The sequence below is a fragment of the Vanessa tameamea genome, chromosome 9 (genome assembly GCF_037043105.1).
Source record: "Vanessa tameamea isolate UH-Manoa-2023 chromosome 9, ilVanTame1 primary haplotype, whole genome shotgun sequence".
Lineage (NCBI taxonomy): Eukaryota > Metazoa > Arthropoda > Insecta > Lepidoptera > Nymphalidae > Vanessa > Vanessa tameamea.
In genome coordinates, this window is record NC_087317.1 from 6,919,110 (window position 1) to 6,947,044 (window position 27,935).

At 31.8% G+C, this 27,935-nt stretch overlaps 1 protein-coding gene across 1 annotated transcript in view; it reads right to left on the reverse strand.

The window, feature by feature from the left end:
• LOC113394998 (uncharacterized) overlaps nt 1-26,565 on the reverse strand; it is an 82,664-nt gene extending 56,099 nt beyond the window's left edge. The window contains exon 1 of the mRNA XM_026632505.2: nt 25,934-26,565. Within this exon, the coding sequence (XP_026488290.1) occupies nt 25,934-26,550 (617 nt within the window). The 5' untranslated portion in view covers nt 26,551-26,565. The remainder of the gene's footprint in view (nt 1-25,933) is intronic.
• Nucleotides 26,566-27,935: the final 1,370 nt, after the last annotated feature.

Genomic DNA, 27,935 nt, shown 5'->3' on the forward strand with positions numbered 1-27,935 from the left:
AATAAATTAAAAATTATTCACCTCTGCATTATTCCTAAATACCTTATTATTTTTGTAACTTCTTACCCACCACTAAGAAGGTATTTCTAGATGGTGGACGATCTTTTTAGTTTTCCAGTAATAACTGGTTAGTAAGGGGCCTCCTCAGATGAGTGTGACCTGACTTCAGTAAAAATAATACTGAGAGGCGCCATAATATAATTTTGCTACCAGTAATAATAATAATAAATCCATCAAAATATTGATTTGGCTACAGTACAGTTTAGCAATTAGTTTCAATTTAATTAACGTTATTGGAAACTATTGTGTTTAACCAACCGTTTTACACAAAGCAAATTACATTATTATACGGCGGATGTTGATCGGTTATCGCTTATGACCATACATACAGGACAACACATGAATCATATTAAGGTTGACCATCATGGAACTTTGAAATTTTTTGAACTTAGAATATATGTTTCAAAGACTTGGAGTTTTTAATTATAGAATTATATTTGCAATACTTAATAGTCGCTGTTTTCGTAAAACCCGTAATCCCCATGCCTATGCCAATGACAGAAGGTGTAAAGACAAAAAAACAACTTGGAAATTGAATTGATAAAGTATCATTGGTTAAAAATTGAGGATGTTTTGTATGTCGGCGAAGTTGTTATTGAAACTTTGAAAGTAAACCTAAATAAGCATAAGTAGTTAAGTGGAACAATTTTATTTTATAAATAAAGATACTTCTATCAAGAACTATTTATAGTGCAAAATATTATAGAGCAATTAACAAATTGTATGTAAAATGTAGATTGTAGATCTAAGGTTTTTCATCTGTACTCTTTTATATATTTGGTTTCATCTTCGTTCAATTTTATAACGGTTGGTTTATCGGTATAGTTGTGATGAGGTTACAAACAAACAGACATAGACACCTTTAATTATAACATTATTCTGATAATAGCGGCTTAAGTCAATGAATGAATTATCTAATAATGTTTTAAGACTGTCAATCTTATGTCGATGTCTTAAGACACTGTTTTCATCGAACACAAATATTACATCATTTACTTCGTTATGTATAAACAATGCTACGATAACACAGCATCAGCTGTAATAATGTAAATTAATAATTATTACGTACGCAGGTAGATAATTGAAACTGTATGCAAATGATCACGCTTTAATAATAACATGAAGCGTCAATAGTCCAACGGTGTATGGCCATAGCGTCAAGCTAATTTAATTTCAAGTTGTGGGTTCGACCTCTTTTAATATTTTCATCCCAGTCCTAACATATGCTTATCCTTTGATCACGGATGATTGATATAAATACAGTCAACAATAACATATCAAGATAGACTGTTCAAGCTGAAAAACTCAACGAAAAAAATAATTGGCCATTAACTTCACGCACTCTAATTCATTCAAACTGTATACGTCACAAATGATAAACACAAACGAAATTTAGATATTGTCGTTGTGTTGTTTTTCTAATGATACCTTCAGAAACATTACGTGATTTAAATGTAAATAGTCACCGATAGCATTCCCGTATGACAACAAAGTAACAGACCATAACTTTCCTACTAGAGGGTAAAGACCTTTTTCCTTTGAAAGCAGTTTGAATTGGTGGTCGATACGACCATGCTGTTTTACTGCAGGTCAATAGAATTGAATGGCAGAATTCTCCTATGCGGGTTTTCTTGCGATTTTTTTCTACAATATCACCCGAAGAATTTATGTACTTACAAAAGATACGTGAAAATTAAATGGTATTTAAACTCGCGATTTTCATTATGTTCCACGTATTCTACTGTCTACTGGATAATTTCGACTGTGCTTAATTTATACTAATATTATAAATGTGAAAGGAGCTCTATCTCTCTTTCCGTCGCTCTTGATTGAAGAAATTTGGTATGATTCTCCATAAAAAATTTCATCAAACGCCAAGGAAGGACATAAACTACTTCTTATACCGAACACCTTAACGACCAAACCCTAAAACTAGTGTGAAATCACGGGTGACTTACTAGTTATTAATAATATAAAATGAGACATTAGTTGCTTGTTTTATTCAACGACTTTATAACGTAAAAGGTCAGAGTCGAGTTCTGTAACCTTTAGAAGTTGAACCCTAATTCATTCCACTTCATAACACTCAAATGATTACTTAGATCCACATAAACTATAGATGACATAGAGACCCGTATTATGAAGCTTGATCACTAAGAGAGCGAGTTATTTTGAACCAGGTCACGGTATTTATAGGTGATAAGCCACTATGGAATATGGCTTTCGAGACTTTAATTTAATCCAAACAAATTGAATACCTTAAAGGCATCAACTTATTAACTTAATAATATAGTAATAGTCTATAATAATATATTTGTTTATTTGCGTCTGCAATTATTTTAATTTGACATTTATTATCTGGTTCTACTTTTTTAGTACATACTATCTATAACCTTTAAAATGTTTTTATAAACTTTTTTATACAGCACTAGTTCTCACAGAGGTTTGACTGTGGAAGAACAACAGATATACTGATACATTAACAGACCGAATTACTTTCGCATTTATAATATTAGTACAGATTATTATAAAATTGTTTGTTCTGACATTCGACTGACATTCGACAAACAGAGAAAATTACTAAGCGTAGAAAATTTAAATTTGGAACATTATTTTATTTTATAACGTTGAGGATATTTTCGGTAAATTGAACTTCAAATGTGAGAGGTGAATTTATATAAATTTTACCCGCACGAAGACGGAATGGGCAGCTAGCACCACAAACGTAATATAAGTACAGAAAACACAATTTTATTTGACTATTTATAAGTATTGTCATACATACCTAGCGATCACTTAGAAATAATTTTACACTAATAAGTATATAAGTAATAATAATAAGTAACCATGAAGTAATTTACAATGATTAAGTAATTCATTGTATTGTGTTTTACTTACCGAGCGTTAATATTACCAAGGAAAAGGCGCATGCAATTGCAAAATAGGTCCTTGAATATTAGGCTGTTCAATTTTTATAAAAGCTCGAGCCAAGCGAGAGGCCTTTGAAGGAAACGAAGTCACTGCGCCACATTACGGCCTTTTAACGGCCGTCGTTCTTGCAGAGAAAATCTATGCTAACAACGATACTATTGTTGCGGTTTTCAATGAATAAAAACACTCATTATTATATAGAACAGAGATTTTCGCTCACCATTTATTAAGTATAACAAATTACCTGCAACAATAAAAATAAATTAGTCTCGTTTTAAATACGTACTTACGTATAATAAGTTATATATAACTTACGTATATAGAAAATATTTTTAATATGATCTCATCATTTAATATAATAAAATACTTAAACTTTAATAACAATTACACTAATGTATTATTATTGTTTTTTACATATTTTAAAACTTCTATTCCCTAATAAAAGTTAACAAAATACAGTTATGATGATTAATTAGTAACATTATTATATTTTATATAGGTAAAGAATTATTTAATAGAAAAACGATTATAGTCCATTAAATATGTTTATCATAATGTAAAATCAAGCTTGATATCCTAAATTTTGTAATTACGTGCGCAATTATCAAGAATTGATATTTTGCTGTGATTACCTAGATGGAAAATGGTAAAATTAGCACACTGGTGAAATTACCCAGCCACAGGGCATAACGAACCTCGAAATACAGGACAAGTTTCCAATTTGAGTTTGTTTATCATACTGGAAATACTGACTGGCTAGATGGTCTGCTGATTTTTAATGAACACGATTGATATTGCTTCATATTTATTACTCACGGAACTGTGCCCGTGAATTTGTTTTGACTTTGGACGTGGAGATACAAATTTAAAACTATTCCTCGGGATTAAAAGTAGGGTCGTATATGTTTACTTTGTATTTAAATATGAAGTGAGCCCGCGTGACATTTGCACAAATAAAATGAACGGATAGTATTCGTGGTGACTTTTTATTACTTTACAGCGATTTGTATACATATAAATACAGATAAAAAATACTTTTGACTATTATTTTTTTATTGCCTCATTACAATTAGTTTAACTTCGAACTACTTAAGAGTCATAAAATGATCAAGATATAAAAACAGTACTTAGAGAAGTAAGTTCAATAAAATCATTTTTAATGTGTTTCTTCTCTTACAATTCTAATGATTTCCTTAATACCCGCTTAGTAAACATTCATAGTAATTTGCAAGAGCTCTCTAAGCCTAATGGTATATGATAAATATCAAGAGCTAGAAAATGAAAATTTAATAATGATTCAAATCGATCGTCGCTTAATGAGAATTGTAGAGATATTGAGTAAGAAGAAACTCCAAACTCACCGCAGAGCACGAAGGTCAAAGGTCAAATCAAATGTCGAAAGTCAAACGTTGACTATAATCATTATAAAAATTATAGGACACGTATCAAAATTGCGTATCATCGTGAGTCGGTTGTCAAAATTTCATGAGTGAGATACGAAGTGAATTCTTACAGAATCGCATTCTGACTATCGTTTTAGCATACTCCAATTTAAACCACCTTAAAGTACCGACTAAAGTTCCGAGAAGTATTCAAAAAGGAGGCAATTTTAGTAAGTTTCGTGTGAAACACCGACCGTTTCGTGAGTTCAACCTTAATGTGATTGAATGCTCTCACTTTTAATAATGCCTCTGTATTTCTTGAGTCGACATTCTTCGACGCTTTCTCACGATAGATATCTCACGCTACAGAACACTTCGAAGCTATTTGCGATACCGTAACGGACCAGATGCTATTCAAAAATCGAACGATTGCCAACTGCTCGGCTGCTGTTTAATGAAGCTTCATTTAATATTTGCACAAAAAATTAGTAAATAATATATCGATCAAGGTAATAATGAGGTTTTTAGAATACTAAAGCTGAATTTTAGTGAGAACGTGCTCATAAGGAATATGATCGATTTAGTATTAGGAAATTGGTCTTTGTTTTTTTATTTCGATATTATGGACATCAATTTGGGTAAACGCAAACACAAAACACAGTTTAAACAATGTTCCAACACTTTTATTTCACACAAATTAATTACTCATAACGGGTAATCACAAGTTTACATACAAAGCTAATAGCGTTTTGACCATCAAAAGGTGCGTAACACCGGTTAGGTACCTCGAAACACACAACTCCAATTATCCAAGTCGATCATCCACCTCCATTTTATTACCTTTCTTTCTCGACCATGCTCGATGATTACACCAATCAACTGCTCTGATTACACACCTAACATTTTTGGTTACCATAGCGACGAGAAAATGAATTATAATTAAATCGCAATTTTTTAATGTAATTATTTAAGGGCATTTTAAATTGAATAATGAGAAATTCTTTGCGATCATTCATATTCCAACATATATATGTATTTATATTTATCATTTTAAAAATAAAAGTGACAGTTTGAAATGTTAATACAAATTACGATGATGTGAACGTGAGACATCGAGGCAACAATCTTGTTAGTAACATACTGTTGGTCGTGTTTTAATCGACTGTAAAAATGTAACAGTGAACAGTACGCGTTAAAATTTAAATGTAAATTTGGAGTCATTTACTGCAAGCGTAATTACAAATGTAAGTAAAACGAATTAAGCACGTAATGATCGCTACTACGAGCATAAATACGGTATAAAGAGTTCATTGACTGTACGACATCGGATGCGGGTAAGCGGACAGTTTGCAGCCTTTGAATCGCACTGTTGCACAATATTTGCTACCGAGCTTTTAGATAGTTAGCCCTTAGCAGACATTTGTGAATGGAAACTATTTCCTTAGTACTTGTATGAAAAATGTTCAGAATCTACATTGTAAACATTTTATAAGACCAGTCGACATCACGAAAGTTTGTAACGGATTAGGTGTTTATTTATTCAGCATGTGAAACGAGTTTATGTGTCAAAATGTATGAAAATATATGCAAAGGGTACGAAGACAATGCGGAAGAGTTTGGTTGCGTATTGGCACTTGGCGGTGCCAGACTTTCCGGATCGGTGCGCATCGGTACTTCTATTAAAAGTTGAAAAACTTATTCTAAAATTGTCACCGAACAGTTGGATATTGAATTTTAACATACGATTTTTTTTATGATTATAGCGTCAAGTTCTGACGTTTTTATATAAAAATAAAACAATATCAAGCCTTAGTGTTAAGTAACTACAATCTCTTTATACTTGAAAAAGTAAGAAGGAATTGAGCCATCTTATAGTAAACCTCGTCTATTATACAAAGTCGTTGGAGAAATTTTTTTTTGTACCTTTAAAGGCATATATTTTGATGAACAAAATATATGCCTTTAATGAAGTTCATGTATTTATAACCATTTCATTTATTCATATCATGACAATGATGTATGGCGACATAATTATTGGCGTAATGGAACTTCTTAAAAATGTATTAGTTTTTATAAGCCATTATCATAAAAATGTCTTCATCGAAATGTTTCAGATAAATAGTTTAAGCCGTTTGAATTGTTTATGTCATATACTATCTTACAATCGTCATCATCTTTCACTGTATAGTCCAGACAATACATACATACATTTGTAGATGGAAATGAACCGAGAAAGCCAAATTTTGTATATTACCTGGAGGGGGGGGGGGGCTAGAATAGCTTAACTTGCAATTGTCGACCAAAAAAGTGGAAATTGCACAAGGCACACGGTTAATTGGCATTTCTCACCATTTTCCCGACGTAATGACTGGACTAATATATATAACATAATTATAATATATAATATCGACATACAAAAAATATAATTTTACAAATTTCAGGGCTGCCTGCCTGACACCAATCCTCCTGGGGAATTCTTTCGGGATTTAGATGGTTTCCCACTAACATACGGATTATTAAATCCCTAACCCGTTTTATTAATGGGTTAGATTAATACAGAAAATCCCTTACCCGGCTCTTACAATATCTAAGGCTTGACTTGGGATGACCTTATTCTATCAGCCAGATCATGGCTTTGTATACTATCCAGCAATCTTTAATCTTTTATCTAAGAAGAATATGAATATTCTTTTAATTTCCATTCTGATAAAAGGGAGATTTAGACTCTTTAATTTAACTTTTCTTTGAATAAAGTAATAATATCGCTACAGCGAATGCTTTAAGGCCAGCGACGCGTGTTCGTCACGCAATGTAAAGCCCATCTATTCACTAACTTATTATGAAATAAACTAACAACTATTTACATAACAAATTACTTTTTTTGTTATATCATAATTAATTATTATTATATATTAGTTTATATAAAAATTATATTCGCATTTTCGAGGTTTGTATTACATAAAATATTATATTATGCGATTTATAACTTTTGATCGTTGTTTGACGTTAGTGCTGCTAATTAACACGTGTCAGCTAGAATTAATTGAATAATTGCAATTTATTTTTAAATTGTATATTTTATATGCGTGTATTAGGTATATAAGTATATGTCCAAATCGTGTACAATACGTGACGTGAATATTATGTTACATTCACAAAACGAAAATATACGCATCCAGAGAACAAAGGCTAATCAAAGGCTAGCGAAAGGAAGGACAGAAACCTTGTTACCATCGTTTCCCACGAGTCATTTTGTGCTTACATCATCCATCTCTTTCTATCATACGTTTTAGTACAAAATATGAAAGGAAAAGAAGTTCATCGAAGTATGTTTTATTGCTTATAAACATATGTCAGCAACGTGAAGCTAAGTTTAAAAGAATTTATAAAATTTCTTTAATAAAGGTGTAATCAAATTTATTATAGTATAACATAGGCTAAGACTTTGTTTCAAAGTTATTTGAATTATTTGTTGCTTACTTTAATGTTACAGAAATACATTTTATTTATTTCATGACAAACTCAAAGGACAAAATTTACAAAAGAAAAAATATCCTACATACAATATTAGGTATCATCCGCACGGTTTCATAAATACCAGGTAGACGAGCATTGTGATTACACAATAAATATCCGAGATTGGGGATACGATACAATAACGTGAACGGACAAAGATGATACAAATCAAGTTTAGGAAGGATTCCTTTGAATGTCACAAATGCTTAACCTAGACCTTTACAAATCGATATTACAATCATTTCACATGTTATATTTATATACACAAATATATATAATCAAGTTGCTTATTAATTTTATTTTTATAATAAAACTTATTTCAGTATTTATAAAGTTTCACAACCTTTATTAATTAATAAATGAACTTACTCTTCTCTAGATCGTTGTAATTATAAAATATTCCGGTATAGTCTGAAAAGCCATTAAATATGCATTGTAAAATCGAACCGATGCAATAGTTTTCAAAGTGTAATTAACACTGTAATATAGGTCACACCTCGATCGGGAAACTAATTAGGCAGGCAACCGAACTTCAATGAGAAATCTCGTTTTGAATACGGTTCTGTTATGTCTCAACTTTCGAGGGTAAATCTATAGCAGGTAGAAGCCCTTGTCAAAGATACGGACCACGGCACACGTGTTTTCAATACAATAAATCACTGCTCCCGATGTTTAAATTATCGATATATTTATTAGCTGTTGTATCGTAACGTAAGGGAATATATAAAGGTTGTCACTAAATTGTTACCTACGTGTGCGACATTCATTATGTTTAGAGCAATTTAATAATTGACAAACATTCTACATATGTATATCCGACACTGAATTGTCAAATGCTTAATTTATTTGTGTTAATTGTCATTATTCTATCATTGTAGAAGCTTGATGTATTGTTTCACCAAGCTTATTAGCTAGGAACTTATGCTCCGAACCCTCTTGAGAAGATCGTAGTACAATAATAAGCAAATTAAAACAAAAACTACAAATATATATATATATATACTTACTAGCAATTACTTCCAAGCAAAATATCAATTCAACGACCCACTGAGTTAAATGAAAATGGAACAAAAAGTCATTCTATAATTCTTACAAAACACCCCGCTCTGACTCAGTCTTTGTTATACTCACGAAAACCAGTTTGTATAAAAAAGATGCGTCGAGCTGACCTGCGTACCCGCAAGTTCGTATCTTTCGGTTTGCGTGTGTGAGTACAAAGTTTATAGATTGTATCTTATGATCTTTGTGTGTGTTAAGCGAGTCCGTAACCTGTTCGGTTTGGTTGAATGAAGAATGGCAAAGAAGGCAAGCTACTTTCTATTGCTCGGCTTAAGACGCGTCGTTGTTATGATACTGTGTACAGTTGCAATGGTGTTATTGCATTCAGTACAGTTTCGCCATACGTAGTTTTTAACTTTAATATTTCATATAGTTTCATTCATTCAAACGAAATATAAAATATACCAAAATATTGTAATAAATGTATATTTTATGAATTGTGATAATTTCTGGGCGGTTAACAAATATTTATGGTGCCATGACAATAATGAATAAATAACGCAAAGGAGAAAAGTGTTTGGATTTAATTATCTAACGCTAATAAATCTTGTAGCTTGAGGCATTCACGGATACAAAGGATACAATACCGAAACCCGCAAAACGTCACCTAACATTGATTTATTTAAAATACATATATTAACTTATTTAGGAACTGTTTTTATGTTATCAAAATAAGTCATTCAATAAATATCTCGTAAAAATAATATAATACGCGACGTCTTAATCTTTTTATTTTTTATTTTACTTAACCTTGTGTATACTAACACTGTTCCCGTGCATATAATTTTTTTTTTTTTAAATTGGCTGGCCCGTCATTATTACTGTAGATAATTTTAAATAAATGAATCGACGTTTAATAACATTGGCTAATTGCAAAGGATTAATATTATTGGAAAATTAATTTGGTGGTTAAATTGAATTGCAAAATAATTATATTGTAATGTCTTGTCAAACCATACGATGGAGTAGGATTACGAATTGCAAGAACGTAAGCCATGAATGAAGGATTCTTCAACTAATTGCACTGCTTATGAACTCCTAGTCTACTACTATTACGAACTTTATCTGTAACGTAAATTTATGTTTTCTATTTAAGCGCTTTGAAGTACAAAGTACTAAATATTATAAAGGTATACATTTTTTTTAATTTTGTTTGCTTAAAAATAGTAAATTTATTAAAAGTTAATAATATCAATTACCAATATTACCGAAAAATACATATTAAATGTTTACTAAAAACATATAAAAAGATTTGTTTCGTATCAGACGTTAAAGATTTAAATGACTTTATGCCGGTAGATAATTTAGATTTCAATGAAACTCACTCGTTAATTGAATTCTGAACTTGAATACACTTGAACATTTAAAATCCACAAAAGTTAATTAATTCCGAACGCTTGCGGTTTAAGTAGCAATCGATACAGGAATGTTCCGCCCGCGGCATATTACCCACTCGTTGCTAATGATGCTATAATTCCTTTTGAAACGTTTTCACCACATTTTTAGTGAAAGAAAAATTTGATATCTAATCTTTACAACTAACATTAAAGGTTTTTTTTAAATTAGTTATTATAATAAATATGTATAAATGATCATCTTTAAAATAGCTGTTAATATCTAATAATAATTAATAAGGAGAAATTTGAGCTAACAGTGGCCTGGGTTTCGGCAACTGAAGCCGATCAGAAAGCCTAGCCAATTACGTAGGACATATTAAAGTGCACTAGTGTGTCCGTAAATACAGAAACACTGTCAATCAAAGTCAGACGGGACTACGATACAACACTATCGGCGAGAGGACACTTCACGGATTCGATTGAGAATTTACTTATTTGAGATATTCAATATTTGACCCTAGAAATGCAGGTACTAGTACACCCAAAGCAGTAATTCATGCATTAATCTAAAGGAAGATTAAGAGTAGCAAATAATATGAAAGCTAAGCCAGGACTGTTTCACGTGAGCGAAAAAAATTAAATGATAAATTATTGATATGTTATTAGAAATACGTGTGGGAAAATTTGTAATTAAATAAATAAGTGTATTGTTAAATATTCAATGGGAAACAATAGCCGTAATTTGTATCCCCAAACATTACATTTAGATAATTCGTCCCCCGCAGATAATTATGAACATAAATCAAGCGCGTCGTACAATGCTCTATGGGAGGGCTGTTTCGGGAATACTGTGTTTAGTTTCCACAAGCCGTATCAAGCAATTGCTGGCAATAATAAAACTTCATTGATATTTATACAATGACGTATTACATTTATAGTATAGTATACCTGTACACTTACTTAAGGCAGATTTTTGTATGATAATAAAAAAGTACCTAAAAAGTTACAGAATATGCTCTAATAAATTAATTTGAGTTTATATTGGAAGGTTTTATATGTTCTTTAAATCTTTAAAGAATATATAAAACCTTCTTCGTCTTAACAATAGAAACCTATTTTTATATTTTAATTTTATTCTATTATTTATCTGTACTAATGTTATAGAGCTGAAGAGTCTGTTTGTTTGAACGCATATTAATATTATGATCAACTAGTCCATTTTGAAAGTCAAGGTAGCTTATTTTCCAAAGCGGTTGTAGTTTTAAATTTGAGAACAAATAAATTAATTTAAATTATTATATATTAAATAAGGGATTTTAGTTTGATTTGATTTTATATTAAATTAAATACAGTAAACTAAACTAATCAGTTATTAAATCTCATTAAAAACGAGTGACAAGTCAATTTTTTTATGCGTTAGTTTTATGCATTCCCATTACAGGATTTGTTCCCAATAATATTCCAATTGTATACAAAAGCCAGTGAAGCACTAATAGAGTGAGTACATAAATTATCAGCAACGCTCCTCCATTTCCCTATTCAATATCTACATTAAAGTTGTATTACGACTGGTATAAGTATTATTTGTCTAATATGAATTTAATTTATAACATATAACGTTTCCTTTTGATTGAATATTATGGAAATTATACATTTTTTAACTATCTTGTTGTGTTAGGTTAGATATAAATAATATATTTCAAATTTAAATTCACGCTTGTCATGTCAATAGTCTAAATTTTAATGTGGAGGGGTAGCTGCGAAGCGCGGTCACTTACATAATCGTTATATACTTAAACCTACTCTGAAACGTTCTGAATCGTCTGGTATCAATTTTACGTTTATTGGTTTAATTTATAAGTTTAAATAATACAAGTATACCCTATTCCAACAATAACAGGAAAAAAGCTAAATAAACAACATTTGACAGCAAATTGACGCGATATCATTGGTCGAGAACTTGATCTATGATATACACTATGGATTTGCGAAAAAATTACGTTTTGAACGTCGACGAGACTGTTATCAGAATTTTGGAAGTAAAATTAAAATAGAAATAAGCAGTTAAGTGCAATAGTGTTGTGTTATAAATAAAGATATATTAATCAAAAACTCTTAGTAGTGCACGACATAGCTGAGTTATTAGCAAATCGCATGAAATACGTAAATCTAAGGTTTGTTTATCTTTTTTCCTATTTCCATTGGAATAGGATATAGATATTAAAAGCAAAATTTTATATTATTATATAATATCGATATAAATTATAATATAATATAATTTTATAATAAGAACATTGAACGAGATTACACATTCTATTTTTATTTTTTTAATATATTTTTAAACTAGCATATTGTGTTGAAAGAAGAGAATCCATTAACGTTTAAATATAAATCATATTGTACTAGACTTAAAAGTGGAAAGCGATTGGATTCTGAATAATGTCGTTTGAACTCGTCGCTCTTTATGAAGCTCGGATGTATAACGTTTACGATTTATTGCAACGACTCAATAGCGATTCTATATCTAGATGCACGTGCCATTCATCCCAGTCCACGCTAAATATTCCATTACACGAATTTAATTTTATTACGTCTTACTTGGTTAAGCTTCATTAAAGAATGCTTAATTTGAAACTTATTTTGCTAGATATAACATCAGAAAGTTGAAATTACTTTAGTTTCGTTCATATTTTTTACCATAAACCTCCTTTATTTATTTTTTAATATTAAATACGGACGATGCTCGAGACAGGCAACTGGGTAATTTCTTGGTAAGGTGATTACATTTACTGACAATACGCAGTCTGCCATAGAAAATAAGATCTAATGAAGCTTTTACCTGTTATAACACTGACCCACTCACCCTTTAAAACGGAACACGCAGTAATTGTGTAATACCGTAAAGTCACCTAATATATTTTTTTACAATTGCATAAAGTTAGTTCCCAGCGCTGGCAGCGTCTTGGTGATGAAGAATGGTTTATATTTCTTACAGCGCTATGCCTAAGGGCGGTGATGACCACTTACCATCAGGTGGGCCATTTGCCAATCCATCTATTTACTTTGATTTAAAAATAGTTTGTGACTGGAGAATGTTTACTCCTAAATGTCTAAATAGTCAATTTTATTTTTATTTCACTAAATATTTATTCAAAACTAGTGAGATGTTCACTGACATTGAATGATTATCACAGTTATGCACGATGTTGGAAATAATAATCTCTAAAAAAATTCATAAAGTATCCAAGCACTTAGGGAGTATTGCAAAATTCATACCTAGACGAGATAAAACGAGAGTTTCAAAATTGAACGAAAAAAGACAATTAAATCTAAAAAAACCTCGTACAGCAAACTTATTAATCTTTAGATAAAGTGAAATATAATTATATACATAGTTATTTTGATATTTCTTCGGATTTCAGAAATAGAAAATTTAAACTAATATACATATATAGTACCATTATGAATTAGGTTCTAAGTTCCGGCTTTCGACGTTGAATTATGTTGGCATATAAACATAACCTTGAACAATTATAATACTGTTATAAATAGACGGTCGTGGACATGGTGCTGGTAACAACAACTGTTATATGTCTCAACAATTGATCATTAGCAAGAATTGCAAGTGCATAAACGAAATATACATTTCGTAATAGGTACAAATTGCACACGTCAAATTGTAATCGGCTCGAGAAGCGGTTCTCGTTGGTCGTATTTGGCTCCTCGGTACACACTATTGTGAACTTTATGTACATATTTTTAAAGAATATAGTAATATGCAATTTTCAACGCAAAGTGCGCGAGCTCGGATAGTTTCAACGAGGTCACAAATCTAAATATCAAGCAGCCGGATTCTTGCCAGTATCATATACTGAATGTTGTCAAGTTAAAACTATTTATATAAAATATCATGATACCTACTACAAAAATTATAAATCTATTTGATATTCTTATACTGATTATTAATCATAAATCAACTTTATATTCATATGGTGGTTGGTTATGTGGTGATCCATTTTGATTACCATCAAGTACTTATGTTACTACCTAAAGATACCGAAAAGATCAGTGCTTTGTACTGTCGTGGTCTGGTTTGAAGGGCAAGTGAGCTAGCATAACAACAAAGGGATATATGTATACTTATTGCAGAACCATCAGTGTCTCTGGTGAAGGTGACCAGAATATATTCACTCGTAATAATATCAATATACTTATAAATAAAACAGCTTAAAGTAAAGTAGACTTGGATTATAATTTATCTGATTATCTACGTATCATCTCTCATGTATAGTAAATATTAGGCATAGAAACATATTATTGCCTCAACGGGTGGCAGTTGGGCGATTGAGTTGTGATTTAACGTCGAAAATCCGCCAACAATTCCAGGTGTTCGTGATGTGAAGTTATCACTTTTTAATTTAACCTTTACACATGTAGCAGTATTATCAATATTTCTTCAATTGGTAAATATATGAAGAAAACTAATCACTATCATAAATATTTGCAAAAACATATTATTTATATTTTTACCCAGGACCGTCATGCATGTATTTCTACTCACAAAGGCGCGCACGTTAAATTATCGACGTGCATTAGGAAATATAATCTAATTTGTATTTTTATCGTGAGATGACTCACGCACACTGAGACATCTTGTAAATACGAGCGTTACTCGTACAAATGCACGCTGATAATTATAAAGTTAGTAGGGCTTTGTGTAGGCCGATCTGGTTCAGTACTATCTCATTGATCGTATATTCTTCCTCCAAGCAACAAAACTTAGTATTGTTGGATTCCGGTTGAAAGAGTGAGTAAGCTAGTGTAACTAAGGGCACTAGGGACGTTAAAATTTTAGCTCTTAAGGTTGGCGTATTGGCGTTGTGAGGACTGGTTAATATTTCTTATAGCGTCATTGTATATGTGGCCCAATCACTCGTTCGCTTATCTATGTATATTAAAAAAAAGATAGTTTTTTTATAGTTGAATACGCTAATTTCAAAAACAATTAGAACCAATTGAATAGTCTCTTTTACAGTTTGTTGTAGTTTTACATTACAAAAAAGTCTCCTTTATTTTTCTAGATAGATAGCTGATAATTTTATAAAAATGATATGTTCTTTATTCAATTGTTGATTTAGAATAGAAGAAAAAATATATTTCATAACGTTATAAAGAGGTCACTTGAAATGTTTTACATTAGTAATCCGGTCGGAATCCATGACAAACTCGTATGGTTTTGTTAAAGAACCTTACTTAGATAACAAACGAAAGTGTTAAATGTTATTGTGTAACATACTATTTGTTGACTGAATAATACCAAAAGTATTGTGTGTTACGTACAAGTATTCATGTATCTATTAACCTGTTGGAATTACGTAATCTCATGTATTGCATTGTTCGGTATACAGTTGCGATTTTATTAAACTATAACGATCTCTCGTACAGTTAATTGAATATAAGTTAAGTTAAAAAAGTTTTTTTTTAAGTTTTACATTATACAGTCTAAGAGGAATTACCTGGAATCACGATGCAAACGCAAATAACTAAGTTCATTAAGCGTTAACACAACTAATATTTAACGGTGTAATTATTTGTTGTTGTTGTTTATCTTTTACGCTATTTCATAATATCTCCATTACATATATAAGGCATTTTAAACTAGATTTGAAATTTGAAGGGCACCTAATTTATAAAGTTTGTGTTTTAGGGAGATACGGGACCTGTAATGAATTTTATCCAATCGACCCATTCAGAAGTTAATTTTAATATCGCACGATTTTTTTTTAACTCGCCGGAAAAACGCTTTTATGAGTTTTCCCTACATTAAGTGCGGGGGGAGGATTATGTGAGACCCACCAAAACCAACGATTTCCACTCAATCTCGTCGGGAGGCATCACAGAATCGCTTGCGCGTGCTACCGTGACGCCTCGACGGTTAGCCTGCTTGTATGGTTCTCCAAGCTAAAAGTTCCCGGGGTTTTATTCGGGCACCGAGATAAATGTGCTCATGTATTTTAAAATTAGACAAGCGCGTTAAAAAAATCTTATTATGTGTTTATCGAAGCGCTGGTTATGTAAGTTAAGGAAAATAAAAATTACCACATTCATAAGTATCTTATTTTCAGAGATGTTGTAAGCAAACGAAAGCTTTAAAGACGACAATCCCTTTTATTTTCACGTAATGTCCATATCGCATGTTACAGGCCAACGACACGAAGATATTTTTACAAGCGATGCTATGAAACAGACATTTTCTTGTGCGTGTCGCAAACTATTATTACAGGGAATATTTTATAAGCAATGCACACTTAAAAGTAATGCTATTGCCAGACACGAAATTTGTTTCGTTGATATTTTCTGGCAGCATTGATTTCGTTTCTTTGTCGCTACATTAAAATAGCAAATCACCACGACACCGAGCTCCTGATTTTTAATTTAAATACAAAATCGATTATAAATATTTCTAAAAAAACAACAAATTTTTTGTTTTAATGCTACGATCCAATACTAATATTAAACTAGTTTTGAAATTGCAATTTAACTAAGTTCTTTAATTGTTTTTATTTACTTCAAATAGAATCATAATAAATAAGTCTTTGTATTACTTATTTCTAAAAGCGGTATATTTTTACATATATTTATTTTATATTTTCTTTTATTAGAATACTAGTTTTTGCATGAACCTTTAAAAATAGATAAAACTTTTTTGGCAAGCACAGGTAAAATATTTACAAAAATGGTTGTATTGAGAAATAAAGTATAATGGACGTTTTGGGGCTAGCAAGGGAAGGTAAAAAAAAACAAACCATTTTACCAAGTAGTCGAAGTTTTCGACTTTTCAACGTTCGACTTTATACTGTAATACTTTTGTTGTAATAAACTTTTATCATAGTATTAAATCCTAAGCCGGTTTCAGCTTTAAGCCAACACACTTTATATTTACATATATAAAATAAATAATCTACGACGAATCGATCACAGTAATTGGATGTCTGGGATACACTTAATATTGCTTATCTAATTAATATCACGCATTAATTTAAGCAATTTACAGAACGTTGTTTGTGTGCACATATAACACGCGTCGAATGCAAGTGTGTGAAAAATTTTCTTCATTCAGGTTACAAAAAGTTATCATTTCGACGCAATGTATTTTTTTTAATTTTAAAACATGCAATCGAGGGCAAAATTTGACAAAAATAGTTTCTTGAACGCTCTAGATGTAAATAACAGAAAAAGAAAATAAACAAGTTATAGCGTGTTAATATTATTTTTATTAACATCTCATTTTTAAGTTCTTTCAATGGGCTTCAAACTTCAAACCGATCGACTATGTTTTTTTTAAGCGAAGTGTGTACAGCAAGTTTACGTAATACCATCCATTACACGAAATGTATCTAACGTGTTTGTGCTAGCGCAAATTTTATCCCCGCAGGTCTCGCGTGCGGCACACGCTAGGCGAAGCCAAAGTAAGTACATTTAGAGACCACGCGGACGCTCTAGAAAGCGTCAATGTGCGATTGATTTGGCCGCACCACCGCCGCCGCGAGAAGTAGTGAGCACGAAATCCTGCGCTACTTTTTACCGACTTTTTACTTTTTTATTTCAATCTATGCGAAGTTGTGCATTGATTGCCATTAAAATGTAGAAATTTGATTTTGTTATCAATAAATTATCTCTAGCAGTTCGGAGTTAGAAAATTGTATGTAAAACCTTTTGTTCGCGCACCTTATCTATATTCTACATATCCTGTACAAATGACTGCCGTATCTGAAATCGGTGAGGATGGCATCATCTTCACGTGTATATAAGTACTGTATAATGATACTTAGGAATCTCCAACAGATAGCAAAAAACTGATTAAAATGTAGATTAATATTGTTTCTAAAGATTTTAATACTTATGGAAGCTGAAATTTGCTTTCCATTTATAATTTATTTTAAATAATGAACTCTGTAATTATCTCTAAAATAGATTATCCGATCCATTTCTATCACTGGATCATAAATTAAACTAACCTTAATTAATTCAATTACAAAATATGTCATTACCTCTACACGGCGCCTCATCAATTCAATGCGATTACTCATTATATCTATATTGGAGACTATTTCAAATAACACGCCGATATACAGATGATCGCTTATAACATAATATAAGAAATAAAAGTAGTCATAAACAGTAAGAGCCGTATACGTTTTCAGCGTTGCCGCAGACATGATGTTAGGTGAATGTCTCTTCTGTTAAATGAAAGTATTTGATTTTATTACAGAATATAGAATATCTTTCATCTAGGTTCCCCCACCATTATTCTATCTGCTAAGAATAGGATGAATTAAACTCAAAAATGCGATGTAATTCGATGTCGCGACATTCAAATATCTTTCACGTGATCTAACCACTGGAATATATCAACATTAAAACATTGTCAGTTAAATAATAAATACAACAATGTAACCTACAATAAGCAATATAAACTACAGATTACATAAGCTGGTAAATTGCAACCGGATATTAAGAATAACTTTAATTGCAACAGATAAGATAATCGTGGTACTAAAGAACTACATGATATACAGTTACAAACGGCAATGATCTTATCTGGTAAAATCCCGACGAAACAAGTACAGTGATTGCATAAAGTGATTCAAACGACAAGACTGGACTTCTTTGATACTTTATGAGGGTCACTTGGCAATATTGTACAGGAGACATATCACATTGATGTCGTGATGTTGTCTCTTTTTTATCAAATACTAAAAATAAATTAAATGACCGTCGATTAAAAAAAAAAGTTACTGTAAGTTTGCAAAATGAATAGTAGTTCTATTTTATGTCACAGTAGGGATCGCATTGACTGCAAATAATCTTACTTCTTATACATCTATAATGGCAAACGAGGAGACGTTTTTTTGTAATGCCTTACTGAAAATAAAACTAAACATATTATATAAATAAAACTTTTTACATTCATTCGCCTTAAATTTGAGTATTGACATGCGTGCGTGAATTTTATGTTTTTGTTATTTATATATGTGCATGTTTCTGTTCGTATTCTATGCATTCGCATATCGTTCATCCAATTTAGTTGAAACATTGTATAGTCGAAGTTGACTCGAGCGTGAAGCTGTAGCAGTACCATCAACATACAATAAGTGGCGCGCAAATTGTAACAAATAATGACGAACTAAAATTGAAAGAAACTAATGTATGTATTTACATACATTACATTACGTGTGTTTCTAATAATACATATTAACATTATAATCTACACTAAAATGACGAAACAATCAAAGTCATATAAAAGCATTTGTATCAAGCATCCGGTTTTAGTAATATTATGGAGTGATCGGTACCTAACGGCAAATTTGTGTGTTTACAATTATTAGTTTCTGAAATGCAATTTCTGATGAGCGAAATCATATTAACTAAATAAATACCGAACGCATCATGAACTGCCATTGTCCAATGACCATTCAGGTAAAGCTCAAACGAGCTTTCTGAAATTGGGATTAGTCCTATATATAATTAGTATTTGTAAATAATTAATTAATTTTAGTGGTACATTGTATATTTGAATAAAGTTTAGCAACAATGGTACGTGTGTGAAGGTTTTTACAATAGTACCATCAACATGAAACGTAGGTCCACGTGTCCATTAAAAGAGTTTAGTTTTGTATATATAAACATAAATTACAATTTATTTCACAAGGAACAAACAAGCTTTTATTGAAACATAAAATAACGTTGCTTTGCGTAATACACTTGTATTACTAAATATCAATAAAACCACGTACATCAACGCGGCACAAAACGCGTAATATGAATATAATATTGCGAGGTTTTTAATGTTACAATATAATTTGTTTAAGTTGCACTACGAGACGTAGGGATATCGCAGAAAGGTTCAGTGGATAGCTGGAGTGGATCTTAACAAAAGGTGGGTTGAAAATGGACAAGTACCTGCGCCATTCAAGTTGTTAATCTGTGTCTGTAATTAAACCGGTGCGCTGCAGTAAAGCGAAACGTCGTTAGGAAATCTGTCTCCTAAGAAGTTCTAACACATCCGCCAACCCGCATTAGAATATCGTAATGTATTAAAATTGCAAAACTCCTAGTCTAGGATATACCTTTAGTAATTGATTATTTAAACAATATTTTTTTATTATTTAGTATTACTACTTATTCTATACTTGACGTAAATTTAATTTTTGTTATATTCGGATGATTTGTAAATACCTATGGCAACTACAGTCATAAAACTGCAAATTTTATATTCGGATTCAGTTTTAGGGTTCGCATTGCACTTGTGCCGCGGACAGTCAGACAATGCTCGCAAATTGGATTGTCGGCGCCGCGAGGATCAGGGCACTCGTAATTGGCTTCGAATTACGACTCATGTGCAATCTCATGCTCGAATCCTAACCACAATACGAGAAACAAACAGAATTATGATGATATTAAGCGAATACCAATTTTCGGAGCGTTCATAAATTATTGAGAATCTTTTAGTTAGTTTTACCAATTTATGTCTCCGACAATTACTTATATACATTCATATCTTGAACTTACTCTTCTTCTGATGTGAATGATTTAAGAAATTCATCTCCTTTCGACATTATATAATGCTCTAATTGAAAAGAGTACCTTCTGAGTTTCTCGTCCGTTCTTCTCGGCGGAATTTACTTACCGAACCGGTGGTATCTCTACATTTAATGGAATACTGTAACATAATGATTCAAAAGTCCTTTTGAGCCTACTTGAATAAAAAATGATTTTGTCAATTCCATTGTTGGTCAAGCCATTCGTCTGTTGTACTCTCTTCATCTCGAAGCAACTTATCCTTATCGTGTCAACATCTACTTCGTTCAAAATTAATAAAACAGCACTCTCTAGCTCCCTTATTTTCTATGCTCCACTAACCTGGAAGATATCTCTGTCTCAGAGATAAAGCTGCTATAGGTAAATCTTTTGGACATGATTCTATGTACAAGTTTTGTCGGTGTATAATCAGTATAGTAAAGTATTGGTTAACTGACAAAGGCCTAACAACCAAGAACTACTCTAGCAAATTAAAGTTATGAAATATTTGGTATTTATGACTAAGTAAAAAGGTAAAGTACCGGTAATTATGGAAACAAACGATTTTTAGGCTAAATTTTAATAGGATTCGTCCAGACGTTCGACGTTATTCACCAATCGCATTTTCGTATTTAGAATGTGAAATTAAATTAAAAGCATTAAAAGAACTATAATCTAATAACTTAATTACTATAAATATTAAAACACTGATAACGGGCGTTCCCATAAAAGCACAGCAGTTTGTAAAATTAAAATTAACGACTTTTAACAAGTCCATCCACTTCAGATACAAGTTTAGTTTCCGATATAGAAGATTTTCTGGTGGCTTTGGCGCTAGTCCCGACCATTAGGATGTTGGCAGCGAGCCAATAGCGTCCGAGGTGCGAGTATATTTGTACATTTAGCATTCAAGGAAGTGTGGAGTCTTGGAATAGAAGCACATGGAATGACGAACCGGTCTCGATAAATAAACGTTGGATTTGCGCTCCAAACAGACGATATACTTAACGGGATTTTTGGAAGGCTATAAATTTTAATAAGAACATATACTAAATGACAATTTACCAGAAAAAGAAAATATTATTAATAAATCCAGTTTTTATAACGAGGACTTTCATGGCAAGTGAAATTAATACTTTTTTAATTGATTAATATACATATACTAAATATCAGTACTGATATAAGTGTCATTAACATGCATGCAATAATAATTAGTTAGAAATTTGATTCAAAATACCACTTACAAGCTATCTGAACATCAAAGTTCGATTTCTTCACATGGAGTCGAATGTGCTATAAAATTGTACAAACGATGTTGCGCAAAACAGCGATATTGACCGATAAAACGTTTCGAGGGCAAGACTGTTGACTGACGTGTGCTAGCGCATCTTGCAAAATATTACACAGCCTTTGTTACTATTATATTCTATCACGAGAGAATATTCATTACTTATCTTATGACATATAATGTTTCGAAATATGAAGTCATAATGATTAAAATATATACACAAAAACTGATATAAATGTGTAAAATAGTTCAATTATTTATTTAAATTGAATAGAAGTAAAATAGTTGAAAATTATATCGCAGCTATATTTTACACTACTAATGCTGTAATTCATAAATTATTACGCACTTCTTTAAACTAAGATTATAATTGCGTTTGAAAAGAAAACCTTTAATGTTGATGATTATTCCTGAAATCAATATCAGGAAATTCAAACAGTATCTCTTATATGTATATACTTACGCAAAACACAATTAGAAAAAACTCTAACCACGGAATATATACCAATATACACCTATTCGTGACAACTGCTATGTCAATCAAAATCTGCTCACTCACTAATAATAATAATTAATTGTGCATAACTCCAGGTATATAATACGTTTCAAAAATCTAAATACTACTAAGATTTAATATGCGGCTTAATAAATATAAAATATAAATAGATATAATTAATAGATAAGCCGTATTATTTAACAATATAAAATTTAAATTTAATAAGCGTGAAGCATTACGTTACACGTTATCTAAACTTGTACATAACTAACCTACACATAAAACGTAGTAGTTAACGTATGTTTGTTTAAATAATAAATAAATAAAGAAAGATGATTTTACCTAGTTCAAATCGTATTGATTTGAAACTTTGCAAGTATATGTTGCTCGGATGACAATGTAATAATTGAGTATAAGCTAAACCAATAATGGATGGAATATTCTATGCAATGAGGTAGAATGTTGATGAGTTGATGTTGTCATCAACTGTGATAGTTAAGACTAAATAGTCTTATAGTCTAAAGGGCTATGAATACAGAAGTTTACGTATATTTGATCTGTCTTATCGAGTACATGAACAGTTTTTATTAAATAATATTATTAGTTAATATTCACTTGTAATCTATCTTATTTCATATGCTTCAGGATCAAAATTTATGTGTATATATAATTTATAAGGAGAACATTCATTTTGTATATTATATCTACTCGGATTTGTACATTGTACATGTATATATATATATATATATATATATATATGTACATATGATATATGAATAATATTCAGAATTTTTTCAGTATATAAAGAACATTTCAATTATGAATCTTTAAGAAATTTATCTTTAAAGATAATTACAGAAATACAATAAACCGTAATAATAACTGACCTGTTAAAAGTTAATATTGGACTTAAACGCCGTTTGCGCTTAAGCACTGTCCGTACGACACACAAGCACACATGCACATTGCACATCCGACTATCAAGTTTTCTGTGTCACAAGACCGACCTACACGGACCTCGTCATTAAGTGGGACATGAAAGAAGCACAGTATTCTTGCTAACAATCGAATCCTATTTTATAGAATGTCCTCTGATTAACCAAACCAACACGTATAAAATTACAAACTTGCGGCATGTTACGTTACTAAATTATTGCATTTGAAGAATGTACAGGATTATTATTATTTTATTACATATAGTTATATTATATTACATAGTTATTGTTCAAAATAATAATTTCAAATTAAACAAAACAATGTTAATTATATATACAAAACAAGTTTTGTCTACACAATAACCGGATGGTTCCATTAATTAATTTGACTATAAAGTATCCAATAAATAAATATATGATTATATTATTAAAATAAACAAAAAAAAACATGATTTTGTTTGTGTTAACATTCGAACGTAATAATGTTCTTAAATGTTTATTTTATGTATTGATATTATTACTACAACCTTCAACGGATACTGTATCAACTTAAAACCTGACATCTGTTAAAGTGAACCGAGTAAAAAGGCCGCGCTACTTTCCACGTCGACGCTCGGCTCAATAAAGTCGAGAGTAAAAACTTGTAGAGTCGTGTCGCACTGTTCTCACGCACTTATTCGGAGCAATACTTTTAATCCGCGACGATACTTGCTTTGATAATGATAACGTGCAGGTATAACAGACATCATTGCCTTTTCGATTAATATAACTTGAAAATATGTTATGTTCTGATTTTTTTATCTTTCGGTCGATGAATCGTTTTAGATGAACCGTAATGAAATTTAAATGAGTGCATTTCCTAGGGAGAATTATTTTGTGGAAAAATTAATAATTATTTATTATTTTTAAATTAGTATTACTTTTATTTTTGTGTGTCTGATTTTTTTGTTACTGTATTAAAAATATCAAAAGAAAGAAAAATTAGGTCTGAATGCACTCCATGTTCTAAAAAGCCGCTTTCCACCATGTGTTCTGAAACCAGTCCCGACCACTACCGCTTGCTGCATTATCACTTCACTAAACCTGTTTAATTATGTACATTACTACATTTACAGACACATTCTTTTCTTTACGATCCACTACACTGATAAATCATTAGTATGTTAGCACGCTTTGCTATTTTTTTTATTTACGAATTGAAACATATTGTGATAGAACGCCAAGTAACTGTTTTGAAATATTATGATAATCTATCTATACTATCAAATTGAAGTGACTTTTTTGGAATGCCTAACAGATAAAACTACTGAATCAATATATATATATACTTATATAATTACTTCAATGAGTAAGGAAATATGATTGATGATATGAATATGCGTCACAAGTCATTAAAATGTTGTAATTTTACTAGAGCATCTGGTGAATGGCCTTGTTTGGTAAATATGTTTATTAGACAATAGTCGTACATAACAAGGTCCAGTCAACTATAACGAATTCGAAGTAGGTATATGATACACAAGATATTTAGAACAAAAACTTAATCCATTTTTTCAGAAAAACTCCCAAATATTTTTAATATTATTCACCCAAAATTATTGTTTTCTATTTTGACGTAGTTTGCATATACATCAAAAATGATTGCGCACGTATTCGGTAGCTTTCATAGCCAAGGTCGGCTCGGATTTTGCTCCTGTTTTCACCGTGACTTTCTGTTCGCAACTTGAATTCGTAATGTTAACAGGTTCGTTAGTATAATATTTTATTTAAGTATGCGTCGTACAAACGTAATAATTATACATTATTTATATTATGTCGTAACGAAATGATATTTCATAAATTACATTATCGAAATGTTTTATAAACAAACGATACGATAGCAAATTAAGAATAGATCAACAAAAACAAAAGACTTCAACGGGCGTTGCTACGAAGACGCACAGAGAGATGTTAAACATTATGTTTACATTATTCAGTATTTATGTTCTATTCATAAAGATTGCAAATCATTTCACTACTTTTGTCGAAATGACATTTTATGTGTACTGCAACATATGTATCACTTCTTGCCTTTCTCCGAATCCGCATGTTAACATGACCGACTAAGCAAAATAAAGAGGCGTTTCTATTTACAGTCGATCGCTCCATAAATGGGGGAACATTTATGGTCTATTGTTATTGTGTTAGTATCTACTTGAAGAATCTTTTGTTTTTGTGTAGGTGTCAAGACTTGAGAATTGTGGAATTATATTTGACCGATTTGTAGACGCTGATGAATCAATACTTTCTTTCATTATCTTTTCAATAATTAATGCTTATACTAAGAACTATTATATAAAAAACTGCACCTGAGAGGTATAGGTTGGAACGGAAACCGATGCACTGGTGGAGGAAGAGGCGCCACGATGGGCGTGGGTGGTGGTGGTACAGCCACCGGCACCGGGTGCATGGGCGGTGGCAGCGTGCTGTACGGCGGCGGCGGAACACTCTCTAGCAGATCGGGAACGCGAGGCGCCCGCGCACGCCGCGCTCGCCGCCGCCGCGCAGGCTCCTCTGTCTGACATTCCGCGCTCGCTACACTCCTTTCTCTCTCCGTCTGCACCTCACTGTTCACGTTGGGACCTGGTGGTGCATCTTGCACCTGCACTATGTTCACATTGCACACGTTTGATCGGCTCGGCTCGCCGGGCACACGCACCGAGACCGAGTCCGATTTACGCAGAGGAGCGGGCGCCGGTACTGGCAGCCGCATCTCGTGACGGGGAGTATTCGCGCGGTACGACGCGCGCGCATGACGACCGCCGTTTGGCGACTGGAGCGTGTGCGCTTCGTCCCCCGCGCCGACGACGTACACGCTTGCAAGAGCGCCATCGGTGCGGGAGCGCAAGAGGGGCGGCGAACGGCAATCGTAAGGCTGCCACAGTAGAGTTGAGAGTGCCTCGGCCGCGGACAGCGGCGCGCTCATCTCGCCACTGCGCTCCGCTGCAGTGCCTCTCCTGCCACCCGCCACCCGCCACCAACTCTACCTAAACCACACATTAACAAAATTTTACTTAATTTCAAAATAAGTTCACTTATTATATAAAAATAAACGTCTGGACTGAATAATAACGAAGTATTGGATTACACACCTATAACAGACACCCTACAATATAATTTAAAATGATAAAAAATATATAAATTAATAACCTGCAACTATTGATTATTGTACTAAAATTCTTAAATAAACTGACACAAAGATATAAAAGAATGCAGCTGATATAATACACTAGAGACAAAAAAAAAATCACTCTACATTTATTTAAGCTATCAATTTATCAGATACATCAGTAATATGGATAGTCTGAAATAATTTCACTGTTGTTCTGTTTACTGAAAAGCGGTACTACATTGTTTGTACGCTTTTAGTTGAAACTTCGAAGACAGATTGCTCTACTAATATAATTACCAGCAGTTTACTGACAGGAGAAGTTGGAATACATCAACGTCCGGGGTATGCATAGTTTTACTTTGGCCGAAGTAATTACACGAGTTAGATTTACCTATAATTATTCTTTTACTTGATACTGCAATCAACATAATAATCCTATGTAACGTTTATTTAATCACTCTCTACATAATACAGGCTTGTTAAACAACGTACGTGTTACTTTGTATCGTGATTCGCTTGAGTACTTTCTTCTGTTACGTAACATTCGAATTCGCTCGACTTAACTCATAATGTTCCGACTCTAATCTTTTGTTCACCACTTGCTCTTACGATTTCATGGCGGTTTATTTGCATCACAGCACGGATATTTTATTATCCCTTTTGCTCGTGTGTGTATGAGGCTGTAAAATGAATTATATAATAATCACGTCCGAACTGATTTCTCTCACTGATGTTGCGATAGCCATAACGTTTTTATAGCTATCTTTTGAACTTCATGTTTAATTCGTATAATAAACTTTTTAACGATTTAAATGTTAAACCATATTTTATATAAATCATCTATTAAAATGTAACGAAGAAAAACGTAACGCGCACGTAATTAACTTTAATTAAATAAAATTTGTCGACGGAACGAAATGTTATTTAAATATACCGATTGAGGGGTTTTAACAGCCTGTAAATTTCTCACTGCTGGGCTAAGACCTCCTCTCGCTTTAAGGAGAAGGTTTGGAGCATATTCTTTTTTTTAATGTAAAAAAAATTTATGTTGAGAATTACAACTCTTTAGGGTCTTAATTTAAATTTGTTTTCCATATTTAAACAAAATTTGCCAAAACACGTATTTCATAGTCGTATGAACTAAAACCATTAATTAATGACTTAAACTGTAAACAAAAATTAGTTAAAATAAGGTTTAT